Source organism: Aotus nancymaae, unplaced genomic scaffold, assembly GCF_030222135.1.
Source record: "Aotus nancymaae isolate 86718 unplaced genomic scaffold, 86718_ANA_hifiasm-v0.15.2.pri h1tg000059l, whole genome shotgun sequence".
NCBI lineage: Eukaryota > Metazoa > Chordata > Mammalia > Primates > Aotidae > Aotus > Aotus nancymaae.
Genome location: NW_026988473.1, coordinates 14702594 through 14730109, shown reverse-complemented (window position 1 = coordinate 14730109; position 27516 = coordinate 14702594). Strand labels below are relative to the sequence as shown.

General features: G+C 55.7%; 3 protein-coding genes across 11 annotated transcripts in view; 1 reads left to right on the top strand and 2 right to left on the bottom strand.

Annotated features, from left to right (window-relative positions):
• The window catches only part of CSTPP1 (centriolar satellite-associated tubulin polyglutamylase complex regulator 1), a 216443-nt gene extending 214011 nt beyond the window's left edge, over positions 1-2432 (top strand). For 3 of the 6 annotated variants that reach the window (XM_064364964.1, XM_012452504.2, XM_012452503.3), the window contains 2 exons: positions 1319-1382; positions 1656-2286. In XM_064364964.1, coding sequence (XP_064221034.1) covers positions 1319-1382; positions 1656-1830 — 239 coding nt within the window. In that variant the 3' untranslated portion in view covers positions 1831-2286. Of the gene's footprint in view, positions 1-1318; positions 1383-1655 lie in introns of all 6 variants that reach the window. The other 3 variants (XM_012452501.2, XM_012452500.2, XM_012452502.2) reach the window with 2 other exon arrangements.
• Positions 2433-4399: 1967 nt separating this feature from the next.
• On the bottom strand, positions 4400-16298 carry ARFGAP2 (ADP ribosylation factor GTPase activating protein 2). 2 transcript variants are annotated; one of them, XM_064364962.1, is made up of 17 exons: positions 16201-16298; positions 15935-16053; positions 15278-15350; positions 14618-14749; positions 14448-14531; positions 13533-13614; positions 13200-13256; positions 12486-12527; positions 12075-12127; positions 11511-11647; positions 11274-11405; positions 8189-8317; positions 7976-8107; positions 6822-6948; positions 6571-6664; positions 6332-6450; positions 4400-5603 (listed from the first exon to the last, which is right to left on the bottom strand). In XM_064364962.1, the coding sequence occupies exons 1-17, from the start codon at positions 16270-16272 to the stop codon at positions 5583-5585; spliced, it is 1605 nt and encodes a 534-aa protein (XP_064221032.1). In that variant the 5' UTR covers positions 16273-16298; the 3' UTR covers positions 4400-5582. The 2 variants fall into 2 exon arrangements, with proteins under 2 accessions (XP_064221032.1, XP_064221033.1); XM_064364963.1 differs by lacking the exon at positions 12486-12527.
• Positions 16299-16905: 607 nt separating this feature from the next.
• Positions 16906-26250, bottom strand: PACSIN3 (protein kinase C and casein kinase substrate in neurons 3). 3 transcript variants are annotated; one of them, XM_021665853.2, is made up of 11 exons: positions 26183-26250; positions 22565-22630; positions 22238-22328; positions 21967-22123; positions 20479-20714; positions 20213-20368; positions 18807-18982; positions 18555-18675; positions 18280-18407; positions 17751-17872; positions 16906-17427 (listed from the first exon to the last, which is right to left on the bottom strand). In XM_021665853.2, the coding sequence occupies exons 3-11, from the start codon at positions 22289-22291 to the stop codon at positions 17312-17314; spliced, it is 1266 nt and encodes a 421-aa protein (XP_021521528.2). In that variant the 5' UTR covers positions 22292-22328; positions 22565-22630; positions 26183-26250; the 3' UTR covers positions 16906-17311. The 3 variants fall into 3 exon arrangements, with proteins under 3 accessions (XP_021521528.2, XP_021521529.2, XP_012307930.2); XM_021665854.2 differs by having other exon boundaries at positions 22565-22626; positions 26183-26201; XM_012452507.2 differs by lacking the exons at positions 22565-22630; positions 26183-26250 and having other exon boundaries at positions 22238-22556.
• Positions 26251-27516: the final 1266 nt, after the last annotated feature.

Sequence of the window (27516 nt, the reverse complement as noted above, 5' to 3'; positions counted from 1 at the left end):
TGGTGGCTCCACCATAATCCCAGCATTTGGGGAAGGTGAGGCAAGAGAATCACTTGAGCCGCAGAGTTCACGACCAGCCTGGGCAATATAGGGAGAACTCCATCTCTTAAGAAAAATTAGCTGGGTGTGGTGGCACATACCACTGGTCTCAGCTACTCAGGAGGCTGAGGTGGGAAGATTACTTGGGCCTGGGAGGTCAAGGCTGCAGTGAGCCAAGTGAGCCATAATCACACTCCAGCCTGGGTGACAAAGCAAGACTCTGTCTAAAAAAAAAAAAAAAAGGCACTCTTCCTCTCTCTCATTAAACCACTTTTTTTTTTTTGAGATGTAGTTTTCTCATCACTCAGACTAGAGTGCAATGGCGTGATCTTGGCTCACTGCAACCTCCACCTCCTGGGTTCAGGTGATTCTCCTGCCTCAGCCTCCCAAGTAGCTGGGACTACAAGCGCCCACCACCACTCCCAGCTAATTTTTTGTATTTTTAATTAAATATGGGGTTTCTCCATGTTGGTCAGGCTGGTCTTGAACTCCTGACCTCAGGTGATCCACCCGCCTCAGCCTCCCAAAGTGCTGGGATTTCAGGCATGAGCCGCGTCTGGCCTCATTTAGCCACTTTTACTGAGCACTAACGTTGGATGGCCGGGTGGAATGGGAGACAGAAAGAAGCATGTGATCTCGGGCCTCACCTGCATCTGCAGCGTATGAAATAGAAATCTGGAGACACACTGGTTGAGACCAGTCATGGAGAAGGTCAGCCCTGTTCCCTTAGTCCCCAGGGCGCCCCCCAGATGAGAGGGTCCCATAGGATGTAGTTTGAAAAACACAAACAGTACAAGAGGGGCCAGGAGGCATCTGAAAAAGGTTTGGTCAAACTGGAAACCAGCCTATGCCAGGTGGGTGATTCTGGTCCTGACCCAGCCTCTCTTGCCCCTGAGATTCTCCTTGGAGGAGCAGAGGCAGCATTTTTTTTTTTTTTTTACCATCTGTCTCCAAAGTGGGGTCACCTTAATTGTTGCACCAGGTCACAACCACCACCTGGCCTTAAGAGGATCACGTTTGTTTGGGGATGTCTTCTTGGCCGTGGTCTCTGCCCCAGGAGGGGAAAGTAGGCATTAGGATTCAATAAATGTATCAAGCGGCAACCAGGACCTTCCTGCTCTGCAACTGTTCTTTGGCCCCTCTAGCAGTTCTCAGATTTTTAGATCAGCCCTCCCAGGGTCAGCAGGACAGGCAGCCGTGAAGGTGAGGGGCCTGGTGGCATCTGTCACCTGGCTGAGGGGCCATCAGATTAACTATTGTGCTCCCAATGATCTCCTAGGAGCTTTGCCTGACAAGGGGGATCTGATGCATGACCCAGCCATGGATGAGGAGCTGGAACGGCTGTAAGTGTCAAGTGGGAAGACGCTGCCCCCTTGTGGGGGGCCAGATGGGTCGGACATGGCTGTGCCCCATCTGGGGCCAACAGCACTTGTCTGTAACATCCTGCATTGGCCAGGGAAGGGTGTGGGGGCCAGCAGAGGCCTGAGATGTCCCTCCCTCTGAGTCTTTTGGGGGCTGCAGCCCAGGGGTTCCCCTAGTCTTAAGAGTGAGCATGGAGGTCCTGCTCTCTGGACAGGACGACTCTCGCTGCCCTCCAGGCTTCTTCCCTTCTTCAGGCTGGCCCAGGTCCCGGGCCTGGTCAACTCGGTCACAGCCAGTCCAGAGGCCAGTTGCCTACCTTCCCGGACCCCTCTCCGGGTTGGCTCCCCCTGGAGACCCCTCCATCATTCCCGAAAAGTGGACGGAGAGAGTGATGGCTCCACCGAAGAGACAGATGAGTCGGAGACTTGAGGAGTCTGAAGGGTCCTGTCCGCAGCACCCTGTACCTGCTCCCACCCAGCCCTTGGCGCACCCACCCAGCCTCCTCTCCAGCACTTTGCCGTGCTGCCCTCTGCTGCTGACAAGGCGAATAACAGCCCCAAGACCGTCCAGAGGGGCTCTGATGAGCAGCCTGGCCAGTGGCCCGGAAGGTGAACCGCCTGCTCTCCCTGGCCCTGTCAGCCTGTGAACTCCACTCAGGCCCCAGGCTGAAGCCACCTTTTCACTAGGAAGGGGACTCGGCCGTAGCCTGTTAGTCCTGCTGTCCTCTTAAGAAGAGCAGTCTCTTCTGAGCCAGCCTCTGCCAGTCCCCTGATAAGGTTCATCTCTTCACAGCCACTCCATTAAGGGGAGAACCCACATAGCCACGCAGGGCCTTGCACCATCAAGGGTGACACCTGCGACACAAGTACCAGGAGGACATGGCTGCTGTGGCCTTCTGCTGGAGAACAGCCACTAGCATTGGTAGGACGGAGAAGGGTGGGCAAGGCAATTTCACTTGCAAAAACTGCTTCAAGTCCCCTTTGTGTCTAATAGCTAAACATGAAACGAATAAAGTCCCTCGTGTCTGGTAAGTGGTGAATCTAAAGGTCCCAGGCTGGGGGGAGAAGGGAAAGGGGGAGTTTCGATTTCCGGTGCTTTTCTGGCAGGTCTAGGAGGTAGGGGCCAGTGGCCCACTCGGGCGTGGGACCTGCCTCAGATAATGGGCAGAGGGGCCTAGCTTCTCCCAAGCGCAGCCTTCCAGAGGAGAGGTGCTCACAGCTGGAACGGCCTTTAGGAAACAAGTTTGGAGGGTTCAAGGCCAGGTTCCCATAACTTTGAAAACGGTGGCCACAAAGGGTTAATACTGCACAGGCTTTGAGCCAGAGTTTCAGTCAACACTTGCCAAGCACCTGCTTGGGGTTAGGGCAGTGGCACGCAGCTGTGACACAAGCCTGGGGTAGACACATCCCAGCCAGGACGGGAGGCAGGTAAGGACAAGTGGTCTTCAACTTCTTTGGATTGAGGTCTGTGGGCCAGTGGGGGGCCGGAAAGCCAAACCCACCCAGAGGCCCAAGCAGAACAGGGCTACCTCCTCTGAAGGGGGATGTCACCACTACTAGGCATACACATTGCCCTGGCCTCCTCCCTACCCAGAATGGATCATTACAGGAACTGCCTCCCGAACCCCTGCAGGGCTGAGGCCAGGAATGAGCATTCCAGCCCCTAAGAAGCTCCAGGGTGTGGTGGCTCATTACCTGTAATCCCAGCACTTTGGGAGGCCAAGGTGGGCCGACTGCTTGAGCCCAGGAGTTCAAGCCCACCCTGAGCAACATAGAGAGACCCTATCTCTACAAAACAAAAAAGTACCCAGGCATGGTAGCTTGCACCTGTAGTCCCAGTTACTTGGGAGGCCAAGGTGGGAGGATCACTTGACCCCAGGAGGCTGAGGCTGCAGCGAGCCGTGATCATGCCACTGCACTCCAGCCTGAGTGACAGAATGAGACCCTTTCTTAAAAAAAAAAAGCTCAGGCTGTGTGATGAGCTCTCTAGGCCCACAGTGACCTGTAAAAGACGGTTCTCAAATCCTGGTGTCCTCAGACTGACACCTATTGACAATGCACATTACAAAGCTGTATGAGTCCCAAACCTACACTCTGCAGATTCCTGGCTTAGGATTTGCAGACTGTAGGTTTCCTTCTACCCATCCTTTCTAATCAGCATCCATTTCCCAGCCCAGTGGTAACTACCGTAAGAGCTCTTCAGGTGGCAGAGACGTTTCAGAAGCCCCAAGGGAAAGGAGTGGCCAAGCTAAGGGTTTACACACAAATACATCTTTTCTTCCTGAATTTAAAGGGTCCCATTAAAGTCTGTGTTTATGTATGTACACACACACACACATATATATATATATATATATATATATATTTTTTTTTTGAGAGTCTCACTCTGTCACCCAGGCTGGTGTGCAGTGGCATGATCTGGGCTCACTGCAACCTCCACCTTCCAGGTTCAAGCGACTCTCATGCTTCAGCCTCCCAAGTAGCTGGGATTACAGGCGTGTGCCACCATGCCTGGCTAATTTTTGTACTTTTAGTAGAAACAGGGTTTCGCTATGTTGGCCAGGCTGGTTTTGAATTCCTGGCCTCAAGGGATCCACCCGCCTTGCCCCCCAAAGCGCTGGGATGACAGGCGTGAGCCACCATACCCAGCCTTAAATAAGCTCCACCGAAACCTATCCCCAGTCAAGCCTACTGCTGTGACAAGGGGCATGGCTGCTGAGGTTGCTTGCCCGCCCCTAGCCAGTGAGTTAAAGGGCCAACTAATGCCAGCTCTTTCCTCTGCATGCCACAGGGTGGTGAGGTCGAGGCTGCACCAGACCTCACGGCAGCACAGAGCCAAGGAGCCAGGGGCCTTTGGCTTTCAGAGAAGAGAGAAGCAGGAGGCCCTGGAGAGAGTGTCCTCAGCTTCGGTACTGATGCCCTACCATTACCAGTGGGAGCCCCGAGAGTGAGGCCAGGGGCCAGCCCTGTGCAGGGAGGCAGGATCCAGAGGACACTGCTTCACTCAGACCAACAGGGAACCAGGCCCTGCAGGGGCTTTATTTTGACACCACTTCGTTTCAATACAAACAGTCCAGAAAGAAAGTCATGTCCCTCTGGGGGTGGGGCAAGGGGGAAGAGTGGTCTGTGTTGCTTGGGAGCCCAACCTACAACCCAAAGGTGGGGGCTGGGCCGAGACTGCCAGTGCAGCAGGGGAAGATGGCACCAAGAATGACACAGTGCATGGCTCAGCTCCCAGAGGGTGAGGCCTGCAAGCTCTCACTGGCGGGTGCTGTCCAGGCCCCCAAGCCCAGAATGACGCAGAGGAAGGAGCTGAGCCCCGGGAGCCTGCTTCTGCCCCTCACACCGTCTGCTTCCCTGGCCAGCATCAGCTCACAGCATCCAGCGTTGACACACAGCAGACCAGACCCTCAGTGGCCATCAACCAGGGGAAGAAGGGACACAGAATGTCACAGAGGGTCCTGTGGCCCACAGTAGATGGTACAGAAGGACCCTGAGACTCCTGGAAGTCATCTTCCAAGTGCTTACTGTAGAAAGTGGTGGTGAGACGGGAGACCACTCAGGCCTCCAGTCTGATCTTGAATGAAACCTTTAGGTATCAGGTAAAGTTCCCAGCCCTTAGTAAAGCCCAGACAAAGGTCCTTCCCCTCCCTCACCCTCTCCTGGCACCCAGAAGAGGCCGCTGACGGCAGCAGCAACAAGTCCGCAGCCTCTTTCCCCAGAGGACGGGTCTACAGTGAACTCCTTCCAGGCCTCCCCCGGTTCCGGAGGATGGAGGCCCAAGCCCTTGAGCTAGAAGAACCCTAGAGCCAGCACAAAAGCCTTCTACCTTCCACTTTCCCTACTTGTGGAAAGGCTGGACCCAGAATAAGCCATCCTGGGGGAACCCCTCTCCCAGTGTGGCAGGACAAGTGAGCAGCAGCTGTGGGGGCAGGACAGAAGGACAAGAGGCGAACACACGGTTTGTGTGTGGGGGGAAGAAGGGGCTCAGTCCACAGGCAGAGGACAAGGGCTGGTACTGACCATTCCCCTCACAGGTGGCCTCAAAGGCTACCCCACGCACACACCACACATACAAAGTAACAAATCCTCCCCAGCTTTCACAAGGCAAGCATCCACGGACTGGAATCTGTGGAGTTCTTGCTACTGTCACCACCGTACGCCTGAGTCACAGAGCTCGGATCAGTAGGAACCGTAGCGATCCTGGGGGTGAGGGAAGAGAATGAAACAACGTCAGAGGCTCTAAATTCCAGCCGCTTCCCGGCAAACCACTGCCCCAGCACGCACCCCACGGCAAGTCTGGGGAGGTCCACGGTGAGAGCTGGGGCAGGGGCCACGCAGGCACCCAGCAAGGGGGAAGCCCTGCCTGACCTTAAAGAAGCTGGAAAGGGAAGACAAAGAGTGGAACAGAACAAGGCTGGGGAAGAGCATGACAGATGCAGCAGCATCCTGGAGAGGCCTGGCCCTGGCGTGGAGCTGAAAGGAAAGAAGCTGCCCTCCAAGAAAAGAAAATGCCTCTCTCTAGACTCTTTCTTTTTTTTTTTTTTTGAGACAGAGTTTCACTCTTGTTGCCCAGGCTGGAGTGCAGTGGTCTCATCTTGGCTCACTGCAACCTCCACCTACGGGTTCAAGCAATTCTCCTGCCTCAGCCTCCTGAGTAGCTGCGATTTCAGGTGCCCGCCCCCACGCCCAGCTCATTTTGTATTTTTGGTAGAGATGGGATTTTCCCATGTTGTCAGGCTGGTCTCACATTCCTGACCTCAGGTGATCCACCCATCTCAGCCTCCCGGTGCTGTGATTACAGGCGTGAGCCACTGCCCTCGTCCGAAAATGCTCTAAGGCTGAGAGGGGCTGAGCAGTAGTAATGTCTCCATGTGGTGGCGAAGAGTGAACCTCCCAGCACTCCTCATTAGGCCCCACCCCAGCCTCACCTGCAAGGAATTCATCACACCATTGGCCAGCACAGCCATTTTCCCGGCCACAGACTTGACACCCTGCTTAAACTGGGCAATGTCCGCTGTAGGCAGCACGTTCCCCAGAGATACACTTCCTGTAAAAGCAAGGGCAGGGTGACCCCAAGCCCAGCAGGAAGCTCTTCCCAGTCACAGGAGGGCCCTCCGACCCTGCTCCCAGGCCTCACTTGGTGCCTGCCACTCCACCAGGGCCCTACCTGCTCCGTGAGCTCCGTCCATGTCTCCAAAGAGGTCTGAAGAGCTGATGGCACTGCTGCCTGAGAGCTGCTGCAGCCGAGACCTAGCCTCATACTGTGGTAAGGAAAAGGCCAGGTCTGGGGATCTTGGGGCCGAGAACCCAAGGACTCACACAGGCCAGGCCTGGTGCTATAAAGCCTAAAGCAGAGGCAGGGAGAAAGCTCATGCTTCTGCCCGCTGCCTCGGCCCCAGGGCAGACAACCCCACTTACCTCCGCATCCACCTCCCGCCCAAAGAACATGTCAGATGAGATGGCTTTGGCTCCTGCGAATTTCTGACGCGCCTCACTAGACTCAAGGCCCGTGCTCCGGCTCTCCACCTCCCTCCGGTTTGTGGCCCTGAAGGGGAGATGGGGAACAGCTCAGGCCCCTCATTACCATCAGGGGAGGCAGAGGACAGAGATCAGAGGAAGCACCAGTGGCCTTTTGGAGATGGGTTACCGGATCCCATTCTGTCTGTGGCTCTGTGACTCGGGCCCTCTCCCCTGGTGAGGAGCCTCCCTTCTCCACACTGAGACCAAGACCCAGAGAGCTTAGAAACCTGCACTAGGCAGGGTGGACCACGGTCTGCAGCAGCCTAGGCTCCTGCCCCACAGCACTACAGCTTCACCAGCATTCAAGAGCCCACACAGTTGCCGCTACCCTACACCTAGTGACGACTTGCCTGGTGCTACAATGAGCATGTATCGGTCTGCCTGGCTTTAAACCACTTGTCATAACTATGACTAGCAAACTGCCCCCTTTACTCTCAAAAGCATCCTGGTGTGAAAAGGGAGATGGTCACTCTCATCTAGCGCTGATTTTGTGGACACTGGGCCAGGTATTTCCAGAGACCCTGTGAAGTAGTTACGTTCCCCTTTTATAAATAGATAACTCACAGATAATTTGTCAACTAAACAGATCCCAGATTAAGATGGAGTAGGGTTTTTAAAAAATAAGTAAGAAGAGGGCTGGAGACATAAAACCCTTGAAAGGAAGTCAGGACTGAAGCATAAAATCGGGCCTCTCCTGCCAGAGAAATGGACCCCAAGCAAAAGAGCTGCCAGGCCCTCTGTGACGACAAAGCACAGCTCAAACCAAACCCCTGACTGCTGCAGTGTCTAATGAGGCAGGCACCAGCCACATGTGACTATTTGCGTTGATCAGAAATTAAATTACGTTAGAAATTCAGTTCCTCAGTTGCACCAACCACCTTGTAAGGGCTCACAGCCACACAGTAGTGGCTACCATACTGAACACCACAGATAGACAGGAAACATTTCCACCATCACAGAAAGTTCTACTAGACAGTGCTGCCTTAGACTTCTCTACCTTCAGTTTGTTTAAAAAAAAAAAAAAAGGAAAAAGAAAAAAAAGACCACTCTACCTTTCTGAAATAGGCCGGATGCTTGAGATGGTCACTTCTGGCTCCTTCTCTACCCTGTCCATACCCCAGGCAGCATCTGTATCCCAGCGGGAACCAAAGCTTTCTCCTAAGGAAAAGGGGTTGTCCTTGTACCTAGGGAGACAGTAGAGTTAGGCTCAGAGAAGCCTGACGAGGAACACAGCAGCCAAGTTTACAGCTCAACAACAGCCTTACTTGGGGGGTCCAGAGGCGAAAGTACCAACATCATCAAACAAGTCCAGCTGCGAGCGAGAAGATTTTGCACTCACTGGGGTTTCCTGCTCGATCACCTGCATCTCAGACAGCACGGAGTGGGAGACAGAGCTGTGCAGCAAAGCAGAGCCAGCCATGAGACCAGTGGATAAGCGTTAGCATCACCACACAAAAGACAACGCCCAGCTGCTGGGTTCTCCTTCACAGGGCATCACCCAGAGCCTTCTGTCCTTACCCAAGCACAGGGCTGGGCCAGACCCCAGCAGAAGGCCAGAAGCTGTGTGTGATGACCTGTGAAGCACACCTCAGAATTCTTTATATATCAGCTTTGTTTATTCAACATAGGAGTTACCTAGCCAATAACAGTTTGCCTGTTACAATTTTATTTTATTTGCTTATTTTTTTTGAGATAGATTCTCACTCTGTCACCCAGGCTAGAGTCCAGTGACGTGATCTCAGCTCACTGCAACCACTGCCTCCCAGGTTCAAGCAGTTCTCATGCTTCAGCCTCCTGAATAGCTGGGACTACAGGTACACATTAGCCCACTCAGCTAATTTTTTGTGTTTTTTCAGTAGAGACAGGGTTTGGCCACATTGCCCAGGCTGGTCTCAAACTCCTGAGCTCAGACAATCCACTCGCCTTGGCCTCCCAAAATGCTAGGATTACAGGCATCAGCCACCGTGCCCGGCCCATGTTTTAATTTTAGTAACGTGCCCCCGATGCCAGTGTTCTCTGTCCTCAACTCCCTGCCTTGTGCACTACGAACCCCATCCTTCACTTAGATGCACACAGCAAAGAAAGAATGAAAAAATGCCCTAGAAAAATGCCCCAGAACCAGGGAAATGAGTATGACTACATCAAAGGATAAGTTCTTCATCATCCTCCTATTTAAAAAAAAAAAAAAAAAAAGGCATCTCAAAGCACAAAGCTGGCCTTATGCACTAAGACCTAGAACTGCTGTCTGGTTTCTCAAAAGGTGTCTAGGGTTGATGCCTCTCTCTCCTCTGTTAGGCTCCACAAGGACACTTTAAGGATTAATTTGATTTAAAAAAATTCATTTAAAAATATCTATAACTTTTTTTGTAAGAACCCCAACGAATAAATATTTTGCAATAGGGCTTTAAATAGCGTGAGCTGGGTTTAACTAAACAATTCTGTTGCACTGATGAAAAACTGTTCATATACCTCAACCCAGTTAGTCATCCTTAACCCAGCCAGTCACCCCTTAACCCAGTCACCCCTTAACCCAGCCAGTCACCCCCAACCCAGTCACCCCTTAACTCAGCCAGTCACCCCTTAACCCAGTCATCCCTCAACCCAGTCAGTCACCCCTTAACCCAGCCAGTCATCCCTCAACCGAGTCATCCCTATGTGACTGAAGCAGGAAAAGGAAGGAGTCCCAACATCCTTTCAAGTTAAAATTTTATACTTTGGCTGGGCAGTAGCTCACCCCTGTAATCCCAGCACTGGGCACGGTGGCTCACGCCCGTAATCCCAGCACTATGGGAGGCCAAGATGGGCAGATCATTTGAAGCTAGCAGTTTGAGACCAGCCTGGCCAACATGGTGAAATCCGATCTCTACTAAAATATAAAAATTAGCTGGGCATGGTGGCACGTGCCTGTAATCACAGCTACTTGGGAGGCTGAGGCAGGAGTATCTCTTGAACCCGGGAGGCAGAAGCTGCAGTGAGCCGAGATTGCACCACTGAACTCTGGCCTGGATGACAAAGACTTCGTCTCAAAAAAAAAAAAAAAAAAAAAAAGTTTTGCTAATTAACTATGGATTATGCTAGCAGCACACAGAATAAAAGGAAATAAAATTCTACTGGCTCAGCCAGGTGCGGTGGCTCACGCCTGTAATCCCAACATTTTGGGAGGCCGAGGCAGGCAGATCACTTGAAGTCAGGAGTTCGAGACCAGCCTGGCCAACATAGCAAAACCCTGTCTCTACTAAAAATACGAAAATTAGCCAGGTGTGGTGGCAGGCACCTATAATTAGCTACTCAGGAGGTTGAGGCAGGACAGTCGCTTGAACCAGGGAGGTGGAGGTTGCAGTGAGCCGAGATCATGCCATTGCTCTCCAGCCTGGGTGACAGAGCCTGACTTCATCTCAAAAACAAAAATAAAAACAAAAAAACCCATAGCAGCCAGGCATGGTGGCTCACACCTGCAATCCCAGCACTTTGGGAGGCCAAGGCAGGCAGATTGCTTAAGCCCAGAGTTCAAGACTGGGCTGGGCAACATGGCAAAACCCTATCTCTACAAAAAAAATACAAAAATTAGCTGGGCATGGTGGCTCCTGGCTGTGGTCCCAGCTATTCAGGAGGCTGAGGCAGAAGGATCACCTGAGCCGAGAAGGCAGAGGTTGCAGTGAGCCGAGATCACACCATTGCACTGCAGCCTAGGCAACAGAGCAAGAACTTGTCTCAAAAGAAAGAGAAAACCACAGCAAACCCAGTGGTTCTCAAACAGGAAGGATTCCACCCACACTGAGGGCATCTGAAATGTGAGGGGATATTTTAGGGTATTACAGGTAGCACAAATGGCATCTCTAGACAGGAATTAGGGATGATACTAGATGAACTGCAATTCTCAGGGAGGTCTTGAAAAATAAACTGTCCCACGATTCAAAGTGCATTTAAGAAAAACCACCCTAGACCAGGCGTCATGGCTCACGCCTGTAATCCAAGCACTTTGGAGGCCAAGGTGGGCGGATCACCTGAGGTCAGGAGTTCAAGACCAGCCTGACCAACATGGTGAAACCCCATTTAAAAAAAAAAAAAAAAAAAAAATTAAAAAAGAAAGAAAAACCACCCTAGTCTCTTGAAGATACTGAAATAACACCTGATCCTGTGTTTCACTCACACACCTATCCACTCATTCAACTTACTGAGCACATATCTACTATGCCAAGCACTGCATTAGGTACTTTAAGACGATAAGCCAAGTCATCTACTCAGACTTGGAGAAACAATAAGCCTAGAATCCCATAATGCTGGGAAGGCCCCGCAACAGTTCCCAGAAAACAATGGTACTTCCCTGCCACACCCAGAGCTGAGCCTTACCTTCGAGATACCAAGCCCATGCCCAGCCTCTCTGCCTGCTCTCGCTTCTTCCCTTCCAGATTCTGTAGCTTCTTTTCCTCTTTCTTACGATCAATCTGGAGCTCCTGATAGGCCAGACGCATGGAGGCGACCCTTAGAGAGAACAAAGGTGTCAGCGGCCACCACCCATCCTGACCTGCCCAACCTACCCACCCCCAAGCCCCACATGAGCCTGAGGCTCTGGCAGCAAACACTCACATGGACTCCTCCGCCTGCTTCTTGGCATCGGCTGCCTGCTGCTCTCGGAGCTTCTCTGCTACCTGGGCCTGCCGTTCAATCTCGTTGAAGCTCTGGCTGCTCACCTTCTGGGCCCCTAGGCCTTTCTTGGCACCCAGCTGGGAAGATAATAAGGTAAGGTACTTTGCCAATCTCGCTATCCTCCAATCCCTCCCAGGCTCAGGCACTCTAGCCACAACCACAGGAAAAGGCCCTTCTTAAAGTTTAGGGTAAAAAATAGAAGCCCAACCAGCATGTCCAAGAGAACAGTGCTCCGCTGGAGCTGGGCGTGGGTGGCTCACACAGCCCCGGCAGAGCCCAAGCCTGAGGACAGCAGTTAATGCTGACAGGGCCAAGTATGTGCCAAGCACTCCGTTAAGCACTAGATGTGCTCCATCTCACCGGCCCCTCCCAGCAGCCCTTGAAGATAGCAATCTTCAATTCGGAGCACAGTGCCTTTACCAAAGTCATATAGCCGGTAAGTGGTAAGGTCAAGGGGCAAACCCAGGTAGCCTGCACCCAGCTCCTAACCCCCTCCCCACCTACCCCTTTCTTAGCTGCTGCTGGCTTCTTCTTGCCAATGATGGAGCTTTTCAGTTCTGTGTGAGAAAGTGGGTGGGTATAAGCTAAGACAAAGGCAGCTCAGAGGCAGCAGCTCAGTCCACACCATGCAGCTTCATGGCAAGAGCCCCTAAGAACAAATTCAGGCAGGGGAAGGCAAAGCTGCCACCACCAGCTCCAACCAGCGGTGTCCGAGCCAAAGACAGACGTGGCTGGGGGATTTGCTGGCGCCCAGCAGAGTGAGACAGAAACCTAGACCTGAAGCACCAGAGACACTCAAAGCCCCTGAACCAAAACAAAGACTGCAAGGCAGGGGCCAGAGGTGAGCACCAGGCTCAGCTCCTAAGGCAGGAAGCTGCGGGCAGGGGCCAGGGTCCCCAAGCAGCTGTCAGTTACCTCCGGCAGGAAGGGCCCCTTTAGCTGACAGATACATGGACTCTGGAGGAGAAACAGACTTGTGGCTAACAAGAGGCCCACCCCAGAGCCTCCACAGAGTTCCTAGGCCCAGCGGTCTCTATGAAGCCCTACTTCACCAAGCTATGCCAGCCTTCTCATGGATCAGTCTGACAGTCACTCTGCTGCATTCCAACCCCAACCCCCAAGAGTCAACAGAACAAACTGAGGTCAGCAAATGGACTGTTCACCCTGAACCAAAGCTTAAGGACACTAAGGAAAATGTAGAAAAGAGTTAAAGGACAGGCTGGGGACTGGCTGAGAAGGGACGATGTCACCTGCAGCTATCAGCAGCTCAGAGCTGTCCCTCCACCCCAGGAAATGGGCCAGACAAGCCAGCCCTGCCTCACAGCCCAGGGCTAGGTGTCCAGTCTCAAGCTGGCCTCCCCAACACTTTGGCTAGACCCAGCCCCACACTCAGAGGCAGACCCCAGGCCTTATATACCGGCCCACCCGGATTCATCAATTCAAATGGCTTGGCTCTAAAATCTGCATTGCAGCCACCATTTTAATCACAGTCCCCACTCCAGAGAGGTCAGACGGATGCTCAGTCTCCTGTGGCCTCAGTCCACACAGCCAGGCAGCAGGAGCTCTGAAAAGAACATTTGAGGTCCACCCTTTCCCAGCCACCCCATGCCTGCCCCCTGGCATACTGACCCAGTGAGGCTTTGGGTGAGGTGCCAAGCAGGTCTGTGTTGGGGCCATGCTCTGGCTCTGTGGATGCAATGGTAGGAGTTAGAGACGAGGCTCCTAGCTTCCTGCAACCTCCCCTTGAGAGAAGTGATGGGATGAGAGTCAGTGGCTTTCCTCAGCTTGCCACCAAAAGAGAAAAGGAGTATCTACCACTTCCTCCCAGGATTAAAATGAATCCCGGCCCCCACAAAGATACAGGAGGACCAGACTCCTATTCTCACGGCCAGATATCCCCTTACAAACCCTGACTCCTTTCCTAGGACCAGGGCACCTGGTTGGAATCTGGGCTGAACTCACGTGCCAGGCCACTGCTTTCTGCAGACGATGCTGGCTGCTGGGTCCCTGAAGGCTCAGTGGCTGGTGCATCCCAGGAAGGGGGCTGAAAAGGAGGCCAGATCACAGAAGTCTTGATGAGCCGCTTCTACTGTCAGGGAGCACCAAGACCTACAAGCAGCTTGTGGGCAAGAGATCGTACTCCAAGCCCACGAGGAAAGGGACTGGAGAGTAGCAACTGTGATCTCCAACAAGATCTACTCACCATGGAAGAAAGTAGGAAACAAGCAACCCCACCCCAAGCCCTTCACTAGTAAAGCCAGAGCCCATTCCCCTAACTTAAAAACGGTTAACTGCCACCACCTAGGCAGGCACAGATCTAAAGGGCCCTCATATACAAATACATTTAATTATCACAATAACCCTTTCGAGGGAGCTACGTCTCCATTTTAGAAACTGAGGTTTTGACAGGTTGACTTGACCACCATCAGAGAAAAGCTGAGTAGAGAACAGGGACTGAAGCAGAGTCAAACTTCAGCACCCAGTGCCAATAAAGAAGAAACCCTCCTCAAAGGGGTGGGGCGGGGAGGAGGGAGTCCTTTCACTGTCCTCCAGCACAGTGCCTTTCTTATAGGGGAAGAATCCAGGAAAACGTTTTTGGGGCCCCAGACACCTCTTGAACCTTCAAGAAGCTGCTCCTCTTCCCCACAGCCCAAGTTTATAGGAGGCTATTTCTAAGGAGGGCTATACTGCACCCCCATTTTTGGAGGAGAAAACACCTGGGCCTAGTCCGCCCAGCAGGAGCAGTGGACCCCAGACATAGTGTCCGAGACATCACACCAAAGCAAATAAATGGCATCTATGGCCATGATCACAGAAGGCCTTGACCTTGGTAAATAAACTATCAAGAACTGGGAAAAACTCCTTGTGGGCACTCACTTGAGTGTGTTCTGTGAAGAAATCAGAGTCCTTCTTCTCCGGGGAGTGACTAGCAACAGCACTACTCATGTTGTCTATCCAAAGCTAGAAAGGAGAAGGCACCCCTGAAACACAGGGCTCTGAATATTCCTGCTCACCCTCCTGCCCCAGCCCCAAGAACAGGCACTTACATCAGTGCCGTGCCTAGCCAGGGCCGCACTCCCCAGCTGCCGGATCTTCTCCCGGTACATCTGGGCAGCTCGACTATTGTATTTGGTGTTGGCATCATTGGCCGTGCATCCATGTTGGCGGAAAAAAGCCGTCTGGAGAGCAAAGAGAGCACCACATGCTACAGGTGATTCTCAAGAAGGAAATGTGTTGGCTGTAGGAGGCATCCGCTTACCACAGCTGAGTTGTTATCATCTTTACAGGATGATACATCCTATTGACACCAGTTTTTCGAGGTAAAGTTCCTCGAATTCCTGCAAAAAACACCTTGCAGCGTGCCATCCTCTGATATGACTGACATCCAGCCCTCACTGCACCCGGCCTGAGGACAGCATGCCATTCCCAGTCTCCCCATCCTTCCTCCAGGAAAGGCCCACAAGACTCAATGACTCCAACTCCTGTGGCTTTTCCCCAAGAACACCTGCCCAGTTGAATTGGAATTTGAAACCCATTTAAGAGAAGCTGTGACCAGTTTCGAAGTTTTTTTAAAAAAATAGCGTAAGGTGGTGTTACAAAACAGAGAACCCTCTGAACAGGGAAACTGAGAGGGACTCTTAGGGAGTCGTGCAAAGTTAGTACCCAGGCAGAAGAACAGAAGGTGGGGGAGGTAGAAGGAGCTTTACCGCATTGGCATTCCCGCCGACCTGCATACACCTCAGCTGGAACCAGTTCCAGTTGGAATCCAACTCTGTGGACCTGTGTACAAGGGCTGCGTCTCACCCACCAGCAGATACCAGGAGAGGGGTTTCCCTGGCCACCCGATACCTGTCATTTGGCCTCAGGCTGCTCTAGGCACCCAGGAAACAATCAGCCATCACCCCATTTCCTCCACACTGCCCTGTCTTTGCTCTTCATTCATCTACTCCAAAGAGTACTAATTATGTCCCCAGATCCGAAAGGAGGTCACATTCTCAGGCATGCACGCCTGGATTTGGCTTTCCCCTAAGAGATGGTCACATTCTCACTAGAGACATACTGGGTCAACAACGTATTAGCAGCAACAAGGTCAATGCCTCCCTTTCCCCGCAACTAACGCTCAGAGTCTCAAGTTTGACCGTCAAAAAAAGAGAGAGTTTTGACCCAGAGGCGAAGACCGACCGCCTATGTGCCAAGCGGCCCGCACAGATGGTTCCCTCCGGCAGGAGGCTACCGGACCCTCGGCCCGGAGGCTTCCGAACACCGAATTCACAGCGGTCCAAGTCGAGACAGCCATTCTCTCTTGTTGTCCACACAGCCCTGGCGGGCCGGGTGGAAACACGGCAACCGCGCGGAGACCCCACCTGATGAAGCTCAGATGGACGCCCAGGGAGCGGTGCACCCCGGAGCAGTCAATGCACAAGAAAACGCCATACGTGATGCTGGCCCAACTCGGATTCTTGGCGCCGCAATCGAAACAAGCCTGGGTGGAGGAGGCGATGAGCGAATGGTTAGGGGCCCCGAGTAAAGGCCGGGCGCCTACAACCCGGAAAAACAGCCCACCTCTGCCCTTCTCCCTCCCTCAGGCCCCAGGGGAACGAGAGACTCCGCGCGCCCCCTGCTCACGCACCTTGTTGGTTGGAACTGCGCGAAGCCTCTTAAAAAGGGTCTGGATTTCGGTCTTGCTTGGTTCCGCCGCCATTTTCTCTCCTTCCCAGACACAACCGCGACCGACGGGTCCCGCCGCAGGCCAATCCACGGCGGGGAGGGCGGGCTCGCCAGTGCCCCGGCCAACCGAGGGGTGGAGTGACTGTGACACAATCTGGACCAATGGGCAGCAGGCGGGATGGGGGCGGCGACGTCAGCCGCGGCCGCAAGAATCAACGCCGTGCCGGGCCAATCCGCAGCCGGGGAGGAGCGACGGCGCGCGGGCCGGCCCAAACCTCCTCGCGCGCGCCGCCCCGACGCCGTGACTCCCACGTGGAGTCGCCCCCACGCGGCGCGAGTGGCGGGAGACTTCGGGTGGGGACCCCCTACTCCAGCCAATTACAGATCGGTGAGTAAGGAGTAACAGTCTGCCCAAACACTCCTCGTTCCTCCGGCCTGAACGGGCAGACGCACTGGCTGGCCTCTCCCGCCCAGCCTCCAGCGGTTCTCGGCTCACAGGAAGCCAAACAGCGAGTCCCTTCCACTCCAGATTAGGATCTCAAAGTTCCAGGGCAGGTATCACGCAGGCAAACCCTTTTCCAACCCTGGCCCCGTAACAGACGCTAGGCCTCTCTCCAGATGCCCTCTGGAGGCCTGGCACGGGTGTCCTATCAAAAAGATGCACATGAGCCCGACAGTGTTTTTTTTTTGTCAAGTTTTAATACATGCTAGAACAAGCCACAAAAGAGGGTGCTGCTAGGCCGGAACTACACTAACCCCAAGCCCACCCCAGGAACCCCAAAGCAGAGGTCAGGAACTGGGTCCACAGCTCCTAGGGAGGCCCAGGCACCCCTGAACCATTCTGTCACCTCTGACCTCGCATCTTGCCCTCATCCAAGACTCAGTTGGCCCTTCCCTACCAGTCCCTTTCTAGACAAAGGCCCTTTCCCTCTCTGGGTCCCAGGACTTCCTCCCTGAAGGGACAGAGGAGCAGCAGGGGAGCGATGGTTGAGGGCCCTGAGGGTCCAGCTGTCCAGGAGAAGCCGGGCTCTGTCCCAGGGTGAGAAAACGTCGCCGAAGGGCTTTCAGGGCACTCAGGCACCCACACACTCCACGTAATTGGCAGGGTACAGGCCAATACGGCCGCTCTGCAGCTGGCCCTGGCACCAGCCCTGCTCATCCTCCTCGCTCATCTTCAGCAGCTCCTCCCCTGGGGGAAGGGGGATTGGTCACTGCCAGTGGCCCTGGCCCAGCCCGTTCCTGCAACTGAGTCAAGCACTGAGGGGGATGGTGTGGTCCCAGAGCCCAGACATGGCTCAGGCAGAGGTAGGTCAAAGTCAGCAAGCTGCCCCACCCCAGATCCTGAATGCAGCCACAGGGCCCCAGCTGTCTGGCTGGACCCAGAACAGCTGAAGGGCCAGAGGACTGGCGCTTGAGAAGTGGGTAGGTGGCTTCCCTTTCTCACACCCCTGCTCAGGTGGGTAAGGCAAAGACCGAAGCCCAGAAAGGAACAGGAAAGGGGTCCCAGGGTACCTGCTCGGAAGCTCAGCTCATCAGCTTCCTGCCCCGCATAGTCATAGAGTGCCCGCACCCGAACCCCGGTGGCGGCCTTCCGGGGACTCTCCTCATCTGACCACTCCTCATCCTGCCCAGTGCTGGAGAGGGGAGGCAAAGGGAGCAGCTCAGAGTGCAAGCAACACAGGGCTGAAGATCTCACCCAGGATTAGGGCAAAGGCCTCCCCACCCCCAGAGGCACCTGTGAGAGGCAGGTGAGGTGCTGACAAATTCTAGCTCTACCTCGCCATGCGGGGCTGTGAGCAAAGAGGCAATCCCTGCCACATGATGCTGATTTAAGGCATAAAGGAGAGGGAACGCGGGCAATGCCTGGCAAATCTAAACCACTATGAGAACCACTATCGTTACAACTACTAAGTAGGCCCTCAGGTCCCTGGCACCAATTTTCAACCCATTTCAGGTGTGAAGGGAATGAAACCAAAGAGAAAGGAAAGGAAGGCGGGAGGCAGAGCTGTCTCTTTGCCACAGCCACGCTCCTAGCTCTCACCCTGGGGACTGGGGTGGGGGTGCGGTGCCATCTCTTGTGGGCACGATGCTGGTCAGGGTAACCTCATCGGGGCTCCGGCCACCCTTCTCTTTCCGGCTGATTGTCCTCTGTGTGTCCAAGGACCACTCCTGTGGGGACAGCGCTTACAGTCAGGCGGGGCTGCTGCTTGGTGGCAGCCAGGCCCATCCAGACCACCTTTACTTCATCCCTAGCCCTGGCCGAGCCGAGTGGGAGCCCATCCCACCTCCCAGCCCCACCCCGCCTGGAACACATGCCTCAAACTGTGGCCAGTTCATGGCCATGCCCGGCCCGTGGGTGCTGCGCCACCAGCGCAGATCCTCTTCATCACTGGCTGCCTCGATGCTCTGGTGCAGGTTGCGGTGGAGTTCATGGAACCTATGGCCCAAGGCATTCCCTCAGTCTAGGAAGTCCTGGACCCCGCATCCCCCAGTCTCAGCCAGAGCCTGGGGGAGACGGAGGGGACCCAGCACTACCCCAGATCTCCACGCCCACCAGGCAGCCCATACTTCTCACTGCTGGAAAGGTCGAGGTGCTGGTGTAAGGTGAGCAGCATATCCTTGAAGAAAAGAAGCCGCTGGCGCTCTGCGGCCTGGCAGGTTTCGAAGGCCTGCTCCATGTCCTCCATGTAGCGTGGAGTGTATCGATGCAGCTCTGCAAGTGTCTGCTCGTACTGAGCTTTCGTCTGGGTGGGAGAGGAGGGGCCTGGTGAGGACCAGACCTTCTTCCACTCTGGACTTCACCAGTATTTACCAGACACTGCCATGGGCTGCTAAACCCAGGGCTAGCCACAAGGGGCCATCAGTCCTAAGACCCAGTTCCTGCCCTCAAGGACCCCAGCAGCCTAACAAGGGAGGTGACATCAGATGCAGCAGATAAAAGAGTCTGGTATGGCTCACTCCTGTAATCCCAGCACTTTGGGAGGCCGAGGTGGGTGGATCATGAGGTCAGTTCAAGACCAGCCTGGCCAACATGGTGAAACCCCATCTGTAGTAAAAATACAAAAGTTAGCTGAGCGTGGTGGCATGCGCCTGTAATCCCAGCTACTCAGGAGGCTGAGGCAGGAGAATTGCTTGAACTGGAACCCAGAAGGCAGAGATTGCAGTGAGCTGAGATTGCGCCACTGTACTGGGCTACAGAGCAAGGCCCCATCTCAAAAGAAAAAAAGTCCACCTCATATTTCGCACAGAGTTAAAAATAAATAAATAAATAAATAAAAGTCTACCACCTGTAATCCCAGTACTTTGGGAGGCCGAGGCATTCAGATCACAAGGTCAGGTGATCAAGACCATCCTGGCCAACATGGTGAAACGCTGTCTCTACTAAAATACAAAAAATTAGCTGGGTGTTGTAGCGTATGCCTGTAGTAGTCCCAGCTACTCAGGAAGCTGAGGCAGGGGAATCGCTTGAACCTGGGAGGCAGAGGTTGCAGTGAGCGGAGATCGTGCAACTGCACTCCAGCCTGGGTAGCAGAGCAAGACTCCGTTTCAAAAAGAAAAAGTCTGGTGGAGAGTGAAATGAGGTCAACCTACAGGAAAGAATGGGAGAAATCAGAAAAGCTTCCTGGAGGAGGTGGAAACTGTGCAGCATCTCAGGATGGGGAGGATTTGCATATGCAGAGCTGCAGGAAAGGACACTTCAAGCAGAGCAGGCAATACAGGACACCGCGCAAGGAAAAGAGCTGGAAGTTCTCGACTGCTGAAGTCATTCCAATGCCTGAAACTCCATTTCTTTCCCTAGGTAAAGCATCACCTTTTGTCAGGTTCCTCCTTTAAATGATTATCTGGAGAGAGGGTGGCAGGTGGAGATTAGGGTAATAGGCGTGCTGGGGACTGGACAAGGTTTTCCAGGAGGAAGATTCATTCAGGAAGCCGTGCCCTGGGCAGGGGCCAGGCCTGGGACCTGCAGCCTGTACCTTCTCGGCTTCCTTGGCACAGCGTTCCACCCGTTCCTGCAGTTTGCGCAGCTGCTCCTGGGAGACGGCGCTGTCTGCCTTCGCGTGGCTCTCCCTCGTCTGGGCTGTCTTCTCGTCCTTCCGGGATGCGTGGTAGCTCTTCTTGGAAGCTTCAACCTGGCATGCACAGGAACCACTCTGGACCCTGGATGCCACGCCCTGGCCCCCTCGAGCCCTTGCAGACCAGGAAGGAGCCTGACTCGGATACCTCTCCCACCCAGCCTCACCTCTTTCAGCCTCTTCAGCCACGGCTTCTGGGCCTTGCGGAAGCCATCCTCTGCCGCCCGGCTCTCACGGAAGCCGCCCAGCACAGGCCGGTGGAAGGCCCCCCGCTGCCAGGCGCGCACCCGCTCACTGTCCTGCCCTTGCAGCTTCTCCCGCACCTCCAGGTGCATCGCGCTCAGCCGCTCGGCCGCCGTGAAGAAGGCGTGCCAGGCTTTCTCCAGTGTGCCATACTGGGGGCCTGCGGGGAGGGACAGGGCTTGGGCCAGGCCTGGGTACCACCCAAAATGAACCCTGCCCCTCTCGCTGGGCGTGAGGCATGGAGACATGGGGTGCAAAGGTGAATGACAACCCTGTCAGCTGGACTTATGAATCCTTGTCTCAGCCACCACCGTGAGGACAGTGACATTGTCAACACTGAACAGGCAAAACACTGAGGCCCAGAGAAGTGAACTCGCCAAAGCATTACAGAAGGAGCTGAGATTCAAACCCGTCTGCTGCATGAACACTACATTCTGTGGCCTCAAAGGAAGAGCCTGTGTGTGCCCTCGAGGAAGACCGCGTGCGGAGTGGAAAGGTCCAGGCTCCCAGAGTGCCCGGGCTCAACCTTCAGGACTTCCTAGCCGTGTACCATTAGGCAAGTCCTTTAGCCTCTCTGAACTTCCAGTTTCTCCTCTAGAAAATACATAAAACAGGCCAGGTGTGGTGGCTCACGCCTGTAATCCCAGCACTTTGGGAGGCCAAGGAGAGAGGATCACTTGAGCCCACGGGTTCAAAACCAGCCTGAGCAACATAGTAAGACCCCATCTCTACAAAAAATGCAAAAATTAGCCAAGTATGGTGGTGCATGCCTGTGGTCCCAGCTATTCAGGAGACCGAGGTGGGAAGATCACTTGAGCCTGGGAGATGGAGGTTGCAGTACCTGCACTCCAGCCTGGATGACAGAGTAAGACCCTGTCTAAAAACTAATACATAATAAAGAAAGGAAAGAAAGCCAGGCATGGAGGCTTATCCCAGCACTTTGGGAGGCTAAGACCTGAGGTCAGGAGTTTGAGACCAGCCTGGACAACATGGTGAAACCCCATCTCTACTAAAAATACAAAATTAGCTGGGCACGGTGGCAGGTGCCTGTAATTCCAGCTACTTGGGAGGCTGAAGCAAGAGAATCACTTGGATTTGAGAGGCGGAGGTTGCAGTGAGCCGACATCACATCACTGCACTCCAGCCTGCGCGACAAGAGCAAAACTCCATCTCAAAAAAAAGAAAATGGGCAAAACAGGACCATCTCGGCAGGGTTGTTAGAACTGTGGAAGTAATTCATGAGCAGCCTTTGTAAACTCTAACCCCACAGCCACAAGGATGACCAGGAGGATCTCGCCTTTCTAAGGGAGGGTAGACACGGAGGCCTCAAAATTCCCACAAGACGGGCCAAAGAAGCTGCCCCGACAGTCCGCATTCGGCTGCCCTCTGCCCCCTGCGAGGGCCTGGCTCACCCTTCTCCACAGTGCCCCTCCACTTTCGGGCCCAGTCGGCCAACTGCTGGGCATAGGCCTTCTCGATGCGGGCACGCTCCTGGAAGCAGCTGACCAGATCCCCGCACAGTCGGTGCCCGTCCTCCACCCGCTGCACCGTGCGCCTGTAGTTGCCAGCCTGGGCAAGCAGGAGAAGGGCGCCGTCACCAGGGAGAAACCCCATCTTGGGCTGGGGCTGTTGGCTGGGCTCCTCCCCTAGACAAGTAGCTGAGCCCAGGACCCAGCTGCTCACCTCCCAGAAACTGCCCCCTAAGGCCTCCCCTCCAGCGTCCTCTTCTGGAGCCATGGTGTCCCCGCAGCACGGAATGGTGGCAGATTTGGGGCTGTGGAGGGCAGAGGGGTAAGCGGGAAAGCTGGACATATGCTTTTGGGAATAGGAAAAGACCCTCTCTATCCCTGGGCCTCGTCCCACCGCCATCCCCACCACCAAGGAGCCTTCAGAGCTAAGACTTAGCAGGCAGGGCACTGAAGTCCCCAAGAAGAACCAGGATGGCCGAGGATGGAGTCTCAAAGCTCTTCCTCTCACGGCTCTGCCTTTCCCCGCTTAACCCCCACATACCTGGGGCCTAGAGATCACTTCAGGGACCCGGGTGTCCAACTCTCAAAGCTGCCACCGTGACTCTGCCTTGAAGGAGAGCAGAGCGGGGGTGAGGGTGGGGGCCTAGAGCGTCCAGGGCGGTGCCCAGCACCCCCAATATAGCAACTGCTGTCAGAAGCGCCAGATTCCAGGGAGGAGAATGCCAAGCGGGTCACACGATCCAGCTGAGGATTAAATGGCAGGCGGGGGTGGGCGGTGGGCAGAGGGCCCCACTCCCCCAACTGCTGATGAGAGAAGAGGACTCCTGCCCCCGCCAGGGACTCTGTTGCCGTCCCTTGAGTGACAAGATGACCCTATTACCCAAGAGGCCAAGTCAGAGGGTGCCTGGCCACATCCCAGTAGCTCCTTGTGCTGAAGAGGGCACAAAGGGAGCCAAGAGGCCTGGGTTCTGTCTTGGCCAGGAAGCCTCAACAAGCACATGTAACTGTCCCCTCCTAAGGAGGCCCCAGCTCTAAGATGGACACTCCTCCATGTGCTCTGCTGCTATGCCAGGGCCGGCGTGAAACTCAAACCAAGCAACACACCAGAAATACGAGGGGCCCTGCAGTCACAGGAAGAGACTCATCTCACTCCACACATCCACTGAGGGTCTGCAGGGCTCTGTGGGGGACACGCAACCTGGGCCTGCCCTCCAAAGGCCTGGCATCCGGGGTAGCTTGGGGAAGTGAGAAGCAATGGCCAGCTATAAGAACATTACCGGCCAGGCACAATGGCTTACACCTGTAATCCCAACACTTGGGGAGGCCGAGGCGGGCGGATCACAAGCTCAAGAGATCGAGACAAGCTAACATGGTGAAACCCCGTCTCTACTAAAAATACAAAAATTAGCTGGGCGTGGTGGTGCGTGCCTGTAGTCCCAGCTACTTGGGAGGCTGAGGCAGGAAAATCCCTTGAACCCAGGAGGTGGAGGTTGTAATGAGCAGAGATCGCACCACTGCACTCCAGCTTGGGCGACAGAACAAGACTCAGTCTCAAAAAAAAAAAAAATGTTCCCCAGGCTGGGTGCAATGGCTCATGCCTGTAATCCCAGCATTTTGGGAGGCTGAGGTGGGTGGATCACTTGAGGTCAGGAGTTCGAGACCATCCTGGCCAACATGTAGAAACCCTGTCTCTACTAAAAATATAAAAAGTAGCCAGGTATGGTAGCAGGCACCTGTAGTCCCAGATACTTGGGAGACTAAGGCAGAAGAATCACTTGAACCTGGGAGGCAGAGATTGCAGTGAGCTGAAATTGTGCCACTGCTGGGGCAACAGAGTGAGACTGTCTCAAAAAAAAGTTCCCCAGAATCACAGAGAAGGGGAGGCCAATTCCAACCCCAGAGCCACCACCCCAGAGACTCGAGGACACAGTGGCATGTGGCTGCTCTCCTCCTGTCTTTGGGCAAGGTCTCAGCTGTCCCCAGCATGGATTGACTCATAGACCCTAGAAGGAAATCGCTTCCTCTCTGAGCAGGCCCAAGGGACAGAGCCAGACCCAGGAGGACAGTGTGTGACCTCTGTCCCCAAAGCAGAGTTCTGTCACAGCACTTCCTCCAAACTCATGAACCTCTGCTCCTTCAGACCTCCAATTGAGGCATCTTCTCAGCCACTTCCCCTGTTCCTCTATCCTTGCTCCCGTAGGCCCAGGTGACCCCTCAGTCGGGGTGTATAACCCATGGGTTGTGGCTGACAGGACAGTGTCTATCTCCACTCATGGACAGAGGCTTCTGGGATTCTGATTTGTGTGTCCTTACTCGCTGGAATCAGCAATAATTAGTTAAGTGAGAAAGCAAGCGATGTCCACCTGGAGCCCAGGAAAGCCGCAGGCTCCAGCAGCTGTGGGAACGCTCGGTGCAGGTGGGCTTCCCCCTATGCTAACAGGAGGCAGAGCTAGGGGCTCCGCAGAGACCCAGGCAATGGAGGTGCCCACCAGGGGCCCCACGCTTGGTTCCCTCTGGAGTCTGTCCTGCCAGCCCAGAGAGGACCTGACAGGGCGATGGGAAGAAAGAGAGCTGCAGTAATGAATTGCAGGGTTCTGGAGCCATCCCAGTCCAGCCTCAGGGGCCTGGGGCCCTCTGCCTGCTCCAGCCTCCGAGCTCCCTGCTCCCCAGAGAGCTGCCCCCCACCCCTTCCCTCTCTCTGGCCCCAGAACAGAGCAAGCTGTGTGTACCGGGCTGGCACAGCTCCCTCCGGCCTCCCAGAGCAAACACAGACCCAAGTCCCGGGTACAGCTAGGCTCCACAGCCCCAGCCTGACCTGACTGTGTGTTGGGGGGAACCTTGCACCTTGGCCCCTGTTGAGGAGGTTGGCACCCTGTGCCTCCTGAGCTCAGCAGAGACCCAAATCTGTCCCCACAACACACCCCATCAAAGGCCAGAGCTCAGAAAGTAGGTAATGCAATCTTCCCAGTCCCGGGAGCCAGCACCTATGGGCTGAGAGGTCTTCCTGGGCCTGGCAGGGTCTCCTTGCAGCTGCACGGGCCAAGGTAGGAGTCCCTGATTCAGGGAAGACCCACTCTCCCTACCTGAGGTCTGAAGGTACCCGACCCAGACCAGCCCCAACCCCTTCTGGAAGCTAGGGGCTTGCCCCTGGGAGGGAGCTCAGCCATCCTGCCCGGCCCATCCCTGCGTCCTGAGTCACAGGCTGCGCCCAAGGGCTTCTTCCCCCGGAGTCGCCCCCCCCCCACCCTGCGTCGGCCCGCAGCCCTAGGATTTGAGGACACAGCGGGGAGAGGCAGTCGGCTGGTCTGGAGAGGGGCAGCGAGGCTAGAGGGGCTGGAATCAGTAGCCAGAGCCAGCCTGGAGGTCAGGAGGCTGGGGGAAGGGGTGGCGCAGCGAGAGGGGGAGGAGGCAGGGCCAGGGAGGGGCATAACAAAGGGGCACTTTTGGAAACCCGACCTGCCGGCCGGGGTGCCTGCTCCCTGATGACGCACTCCGAACTCCAGCCTTCACTCCAGAGCTCGGAGCCCAGGGGCTGTGCGCCTCTAGCCTCAACCTTTATGGACCGCGCCCCTCAACAGAACCCCTTGCCGCCCGGAGCTGCAGAACTCTGAGCCGGTGGAGCCACGCGGAGCGGCAGGGCCAGGCCTAGCCACCTAAGCTCTAGGACTTCTTGGCCAAACTTGTTGAACTTGGTCTCGGCGGGGGTGGGGCCACCGTCATGGCCACGGGGAGGGGACGCCCCCTGCCTGGGCCGGCCTCGCCGTGGACTCCAGTTGGTAGCCCCAGGCAGAGGACCCAGAAATCGGGGCTTGCTGCAGAGCGCGAGGGGTCTCCAGGGAGCGAGGCCCCTCTCGGGCCCCGGAACGGGCGCAAGGCAGGCGGATGGGGCCCTCGAGGGGCCCTGGAGATAGCTCAGCTCCAGCGCTGGCACCCCCTCCCCCGGGCGACCTGCGGAATTGCGGAGCCCGCGGCGCAGCAGATGGGACGGCCCCTCGGCGCGGCTGCGGCCCTTTCCGTCGGCACGCGGAGCGGGGTGGCCGGGGGCTCCTGGGGCTGGAGTCGGCTCCACTGCAAACTTCAGGAGCCGGGGCAGGAGAGGGCGGGCTCGAGCCACGGCACCCGCCGCCGCGTCCCCGCGCTTCCCCTCCAGGGCACTCACCGCGTCCTCCTGGGGCACCTCGGCGGGCAGGGGTCCGGCCACGCACCGGCCCGAGTCCTGCCGCTCCCGGGCCCGCGCGGCCGCCTCCCGGAGCGCGCCGGGCCCTCCCGCGGGAAGCCCGGCCCCCGGCCCCGCCCTCTCCTGGCCGCCGCTGCCTCTACCCCACGCGGCGGGGCTGCGGGGCTGCAGGCATCGCATCAACCCGCGGCTCTTGGGTCGCGAGCCGGGAGTTCTCCGCTCCCGTGTGTAGAGCGCCTGGGCGGGCTTCCCAGGGTTGCGCCCCTGGGCCTCAGGGAGCCAGATTTCGGCTTTGCCCCTCCCCGACCATTGCAGAGCCTGGAAGACCGGAGGGAGCAAAAAGGGACCCGGCCGGCTTGGGCAGCCCTGGAGCTGGGCCGGGGGGCTACACTGCCTTATATTTTTGGCTGAGCACAGCTTGCTTAGAAATTGGCTCAGGCGAGGCTCACAATCACCGCTTGTAAGCACTGGGATTCCCATTATACAGATGCAAAAACTGAGGCTCGGGGGTTTTTTAGCGGCTTGCCCAAGATCTCCCTCTAGTCTGGCAGGGCCGGGACTCCAAAGCCGTGCCCTACCCTTCCACAGCTCCCCTGCTAATCTGGGGCGCCTTCTAAGGCCTGAGACGAACACGCAGTGGGGGTGGGACAGAAAGGCGTAAGCTCCTCCCCCTCCGAGTTCTTATTTCCAGATTTTGTACCGCAATTCATTCTTAAATCCCTTCGCCCCTTCACCCCCTTTATCAGTCTGGTAGATTTTTCCAGATCGCCACGATGCCACTCCACACTAAATAAATTCCTTCTCCCTCTCCTCTTCCCCCTCCCCTCTCCCGCTTCCCCCTGAGGGGGAGATTTTGCAGAGCCGGCCCGTCTGTTATTTATATCCACTGGAGCGGTCCAAGAATGTACCGAAGCTGACCTAATCGCCACCTGCTCCGCCTCTCCGCCCCTCCCGCTCTCTCCTGGGCCCCGTGACACAGCGGCAGCGCCCCCGAGCCTGGGAGACTAGGGGGAGCGCGGGCCAACGGGGTCGGACGCCCGGGATGCAGAGGGTCCCGGCCGCGCAGATTCGGTGCGGGTCGGAGATCCCCGGCGCTCTCCGAGGAGTGCGCCCCCAGGGACGCGGCGCCACACCCTGGGAAGCCGAGGCGCCTCGCTGCGCTCGTACAATTCCTCCCACTCCCAGCTCCCTGAGGAGTGTGAGTGCGCGCGGAGTTTTAAATGGCAGCTTTAAAAATAGCAAAGTTACGTTGTTTCTAAATCCAGGAGGAATCACTGACGCGTTCTTTACGCAGTTGAATCCGCTCACAAAATGGA

Coding starts and splice junctions, on each gene's coding strand:
- PACSIN3 (XM_012452507.2), bottom strand. CDS start 22,423: ATGGCGGTGGGACGAGGCCCAGGGATAGAGAGGGTCTTTTCCTATTCC. Junction 18,408..18,554: donor TGAACTGGCCACAGTTTGAG/GCATGTGTTCCA, acceptor CTGTCCCCACAG/GAGTGGTCCTTGGACACACA. Junction 17,428..17,750: donor TGAGCTGAGCTTCCGAGCAG/GTACCCTGGGAC, acceptor CCCTTCCCCCAG/GGGAGGAGCTGCTGAAGATG.
- ARFGAP2 (XM_064364962.1), bottom strand. CDS start 16,272: ATGGCGGCGGAACCAAGCAAGACCGAAATCCAGACCCTTTTTAAGAGG. Junction 8,318..11,273: donor ATGGGCTTGGTATCTCGAAG/GTAAGGCTCAGC, acceptor TTTGCTGCACAG/CTCTGTCTCCCACTCCGTGC. Junction 6,665..6,821: donor GGCGGGAGGTGGATGCGGAG/GTAAGTGGGGTT, acceptor TCCTTACCACAG/TATGAGGCTAGGTCTCGGCT.